Genomic DNA, 6,000 nt, shown 5'->3' with positions numbered 1-6,000 from the left:
TCTTCACATCAGAGTCCCTCTCTTTCACATAAGGAGCCCCCTTTACATAGGCATGATTCTGTGTGAAAATTCCAATGCACCTCTAACAAAGCCAGAAGGCACCATGGTTGAGAAAGGCTGATCCATATATCTGATGAAGCTGTGTGTTATTATTTTATTTTTTTACAAACCTGGTATAAAATTCCTTGATAACCTCTTCCATATTGGACTGAAGGGCAGATTGAGTTTCAGAACATTTTGACTTTTCATCGCCTTCCATAAGTTTCTCCACTGCATGTGATGTGGACTCTAACCGCCTCCAGCTTTTGTTTAGCTGTGCCTGTAAATCCTAAAATTGAAATTGAAATGTCTAAATATATTATTTTTCCTTCATTTTTAGAGATTGGTAAAGCTTTAATAACCATTGATGGAGACAATGAGAAGGACGAGAGTCAATTAAAGATGGAGCGTTCAACATCTTATGTACACCATATTACCAGTCAAAGAATAGCACACACACATCTGACACAGTACAAAAGGGGTCTCCAGCAGACTTTCAAGCTAGCCAGAAAAAATAGCTATTCTGTTTCAACTACTCAAGTTAAAAACAGGTTGCGCGTTCAGTTGCGTGTATTTGCAAATACATGTAGAAGCCATGCTGATGCGTCAAGGCACCTCTGATACATGTGGTCCCTAACTCTATACTATCTGAGCTTCCCCACCTGTGGGATGTATAAAGCAATGCACAGAAAGTAGGCTCACCTAGAGGGAGCTGTCACGATCTGGGAACCGGAAGCACTGGCGTACGTAGGCATGGGGTTTTGTGGAGCGGTCTGAAACAGGAATCAGGCCTGGGACACAGGTCTCGGAGAGTGACTGGGCGCAGGATAAGCTAAACAAAAGGAGCCAGGGATAGGGTATATGCACAAGAAATGTGGGTGTGCCAGAGGCACAGGATCCAAGGAGTGCCAGGTCTTCGCCTGAGCACCTGATGGTAAGGATATCACGCTGCAGGACAACTCCCAGGTTGCGGCCCTCTAAAACTCCTGTGCAGACACTAGCATCTAACAGTAAAGGACAGCACTGGGGTACAGGACTCCATACTGAGCAGGATAAGAAACCATAACCAAAAGGTGCTGGAAGGTACAAGGCCACCAGAGAAGACAGTAGCCTCAAAGAGGCATCCACATAGAGCACAGGGTGCACTAGAGTGCTAGGACTGAGTACACACAAAATACTAGGTACAGCGCAAGTGTAAGGCTATGCAGGCAGACACACAAAGGCAATGAGAACCAAAGGAGACAAATAAACTAACGAATAAATGCAGACAAAATGTGTATTGCAGAAGTACAAGACACACAAGAAGATGAACACGGAAATTAGTACTCAGATGGTCGGCGTACAGATAAACCACACACAAGGAACTAGCATATAAAAAAACACTGATCAGGGAGGCAGATACACACAAGAACTGTGTATTACACAGAAGTAGAGCTATATGAGAAGTACATATGGAGGACTCACGGAAAGTGAAGATAAGTATACAGGCAGAAACAAACACAGAAAGCAATGTCTACAAGAGGTGTATCACACAGGAACAGTGTGACGTACCAAGGCAGAAGGCACAGGGCAAAACAGGGAAAAGGTACCACAGGTTAATGCATAAGCAGGTACTAGGATAGCAAGGAACTACTACAGTGAAGAGCAGGCTGACTCGGAGAGAGCAGGGCAGATAGGAAAAGCAGACACAGTAAAGAGAAGGCACACAAAAGCAATCCAGTGGATCCAGGCAAGTAGGGCCACTCACACCACCCAGGTGAATGCACAGCGACTTCCACAGGGAAACACAAGGGACTGAGAGCAAATAAGAACGCTAAGAGTAGCCAAGGAAAAATACAGCCAAGCTGGGAATCTGCAGAGGTAAACTAGAAAATCAGGGGAACAAGGTAACATGGAAAAGTTCCAGAAAGGCAAGGGTAGATCACAAGCAACGCAGGAGGGCCCGGCAGCAGAAAACTGACTTGTTGCTCGAACACTGACCAACAGGTGAGAAGAGCCTAAATACGTAAATAAGAGAGAAGATTGGCTGCAGCCCTGTAATTTCCCATAGGCTGACAGCCAAGCACTTAGGACAGAGGGGAAAATCTGACATGGAAACTGGACAAAAGGAAAAATCCAGCACAGATACCAGGACAGTGCGACAGCAGCCCTTTGCTCTTTAAAATTAAAGCAACACCCCATAAGCCTAGACATAGTCTGCTCTCTGTTTTTGCTATGTATGTCCCAAAGTTGGGAAACTGGGATAGTATAGAGTTAGGGACCATATTTATTAGAGGTGCCTTGAATTGACAATGTGGCTTTCACCTGTATTTGCAAATGTGTGCAACATATTTTTAACCTATAATAATAATATAATAATAATAATAATAATATAATAAGCCTATCCCACCTCAACCTAACCGCTCAACCATCACTTTCTCAAACAATTCATAGCCACGCTCCCTCCTCATGTATCGCTTCCCCCTCCCTTTTAGATTGTAAGCCCTCAGGGTTAGGGTCCTCCTTCCCATCTTGTCTTGAATTGTATTGTGATTGTAATGTATTCCTTATATTGTAAAGCGCTGCACAAACTGTTGGTGCTATATAAATCTAGTATAATAATAATAATAACCTGAGTAGTTGAAGCAGCTTAGTTGGGGTTATTTTGCTGGATAGCTTGTGACCCTCTCTGTACTATAATTTTGCCCGTTTCGGACAGGTCAGAGCGACTTTTTGGATGTGGTTCATCCATAACATCACATAGCATTAAATTCGCTTCTCCTGCTCTCAGCATGTCTTAGATTGCTATAGATCTATCCCCTATATTTCCTAATTAAGTGATAAATATGATGGAAACAATCATCTGCAGTTTCCATGTTTTTTTGTTTATGCAGCCAATTTGATTTTTACTGCTTCATAAATTTTAAATTCCGACTACTCCTATTCTACAAAATGGTGCCTGTAAATAAAGAGAAACTTAATTGTAAATGGTTGTGCACACTCAGGAGCAGAGAGACCGTTTGAGAGTTCAGGCAGCTGACAATGTAGCAATAGGCAGGAGTGGGATTTCAGTTGACCTGAAGCTAAAGAGCAGGACTCAATAAAACTGAATAAACTGACTGAACTACATATTTCATAAATAAGACAGTACAATCATGCACATTTAAGATGGAATCCTACAAAGATAGGTCACATCAATTTGCCTTAATGAGTTTTTATCTATTGGTAAATACACACACATAACCTATATGGCAAATATATGAAGAAAAGGCAATGCCCCAACTGCAAATACAAAAAACGGAATTTTATGATTCTAGTAATAAAAATGTGTCTGGAGTCAAGAGAAGAAACACAGCAACCTCTACCTGCAGTTCTTGACACCTGCTTTGGAGTTCATTAACATCCTGAACCTCTCGTGGACTCTCAGCACTGAGTTTCTCTCTTGATCTTTGCAATAAGAGTTCCAGGTCCCTTTTCTGTGCTTCATATCTGATAAAATAATGGACAGAACTTTAGAGTTTCATATGTGGGAAACATGTACAGGCTTATTGAATAAACAATACAAGAAGCAAATGGATACCGGCACACTAAACTTTGTACTGTTTTGCTAAATAGACTGAGACAGTAAACTTATATTCTAAAGCTAGCCACAGAAACTGGATACCATCCCAAATGGACTGGGTAACAATGGAAGAACTCAACAGCCTTAAAACCTTCAGTCTATACCCATTCAAGCAGTACCTTACAGTAGACGGGTAAATTTCATGGAGATTGCATAGATTATGACATGTGTGGCTAGCTTAGGAAAGACATTTCATCCAGTGATCAATAAACCTTTGACTTGTATGGCATATTTCTTGAGATCATTATCTTATATCTGTTGGTAGCCTTAGGCCCTGTGACCTCCTTCAGACCTGTTTCATGTTGGTTTTGCATTCCCATAGACTTGTATAGGAATGCATAATCTGTTTAAAATGAACAAAAGCCTATCAACACAGGCAGAATCAGTTGGGGAGATTTGAGAAAAACTAACTTTTTTATATATTCAATAAACATTAACTGTATTGCAGAATTTTAGGTACAAAATAATTAATCTGTAGACATCAATTTAACGGTTTAAAAACAATCAAAGACCAAACTATTGTAAAAAACAACCAATGACCCCAAAACTATGCCAACCACACACAAAACTTTGAAAAAGAAAATTTGCTCAACATTCTTTGACCTTCAGAAGCATATTCTTCAAAAGTTTCTAAAAAATGTCCCGTCTAATGGCCCAATACCCTATGGGCAGCCTTATGTTTGTCATACAGAGTGGAGTTCTGTAGTTTGAGGATCAATCTGATTTTGAATGGACTGATTTTATATACTGTATCCTCAAACTACATTTTTGATGCTGAATTTAGTTGTTTGCGGTTTGATCCATAAGAGCAAACAAGTTACTAAGGATAAGTCACAAGCATTTATGTATTCTGGTTCCCTGTACACATTTTAGCACTTGAATGTCTACATTGTACAACTCCACATCCATGAGCTTACATCTGTAGCTCCCCATCTAGATTGGAGCCTTTCATCTCAGTGTCTTCTGGAATACTGCCTCCATTCTGGTGCACAACCTTAGAAATCTGGAAAAAATAAACAGGTGATAGATGTTACAAAATATGGCTTGCTGGTAGATAAACGTTCTTTCTTCCTATGAAGAAACAGCTTGCCTTTTCCTATACATCATACGCACAAGCAGCTCAGGTTCTCCTCCTGCGAAATTTGGAGTAAACCCAGCAGATGCAGCATGCTTGGGACCAACTGTCCTCATAGATAGTCTATGTTTCTGTGCACATGGACACCAGGCAAAAGATGTACATTGGTGACTGAAAAACTGAGACAATGCTCAAAGATATCTTGACATAGGCAGATGAATTTATACATTGAAGCAAAGAACAAGGATCAGAATAAAGAAGAATAAACAAGAACCAACTGGATTTAATCAATACAGGACCAAAAACCAGCTACTGCAAACCACAACCAAACTGCTTTCATTCATTAGAAAGAAGATACAGTCTTTGAACCTCTGGGAGTATTGAGCTTCTGAATTGGCTTCTGGAAGGTGCTGAGGACTTGATGATTCAACAAGAGGGAGAGGCAAGCTAACAGGTTCCAGAAGTACAAACGATTTGGATGTTATATTAGCCACTTGAAGGATTCAGTGGACTGACTCGGGGAGAATGGAGGTAGGGTTGCATAGGAATTGACACCATCTTGGTGTTACCTACCAATTTGGTAAGATCAACAGGAGGCGAATGTCTGTTTTAAACTGCCTGCAGAAAAGAGCACGCAAAATGCAATATCCAAACTCTAAAGATGAATCGTCATAAGGACCTAAGCTAGGGGTCTTGGACATGGAGACCTCTACGTTTGAGGGCAGTACCAGTTCACACTCAACTGGGATTGTGCATGAGTCAACACAGCATGTAAATAACAAATGTACTTAACATCTACGCAATTGTTATATGCACTCGGATCTAGAGCAAGTTCGAGCTCTAAATAATAAATTAAAAAAAGATTAATATTAGTAAAGATTAATCGTCTGGGTGCCAGAGATGAGTAGGCTATAAGCATCCGGTTTACAACTATTGCTAAACTAAAGATGTGGGGCTGAGTTATTAAAATTGGAGCAAAAATTAGTTCTGGGTTAACTATAGCTATGATTAAAGTGTATTTCCACTTTTGCAGCCAGACTAGCATAACACCTAATTTATATTTGTTACACGTTTCTGATTCACATACCATAACAACCAAAAACATTTTTTAAGTGATTTTACTTGCTTAAAATCCTACCTAGCTCCACCCCATGCAAAATTAGGAAGGGGATTGTACAAGGTTATGTTTACTCTAATTAACCCTCCCCGTTCTGTCCTGGTAGATTTCATTAAAGGAGAATTATGGGGAGAGTGAAATGCACGCATCCCTATAGTAAGAGCTACC

General features: G+C 40.4%; 1 protein-coding gene across 1 annotated transcript in view; it reads right to left on the bottom strand.

Annotated features, from left to right (window-relative positions):
- Nucleotides 1-6,000, bottom strand: part of SYNE2 (spectrin repeat containing nuclear envelope protein 2) — a 272,106-nt gene that overhangs the window by 194,954 nt on the left and 71,152 nt on the right. Inside the window, exons 25-27 of the mRNA XM_018556025.1 lie at nt 4,558-4,643; nt 3,384-3,507; nt 171-328 (exon numbers count right to left, since the gene is read on the bottom strand). Coding sequence (XP_018411527.1) covers nt 171-328; nt 3,384-3,507; nt 4,558-4,643 — 368 coding nt within the window. The remainder of the gene's footprint in view (nt 1-170; nt 329-3,383; nt 3,508-4,557; nt 4,644-6,000) is intronic.

The sequence above is a fragment of the Nanorana parkeri genome, unplaced genomic scaffold (genome assembly GCF_000935625.1).
Source record: "Nanorana parkeri isolate BGI_ZX_2015 unplaced genomic scaffold, ASM93562v1 scaffold12, whole genome shotgun sequence".
NCBI classification, from domain to species: Eukaryota; Metazoa; Chordata; class Amphibia; order Anura; family Dicroglossidae; genus Nanorana; species Nanorana parkeri.
The sequence above is the reverse complement of the archived record's forward strand: the minus strand, read 5'-3'. Positions and strand labels throughout refer to the sequence as shown.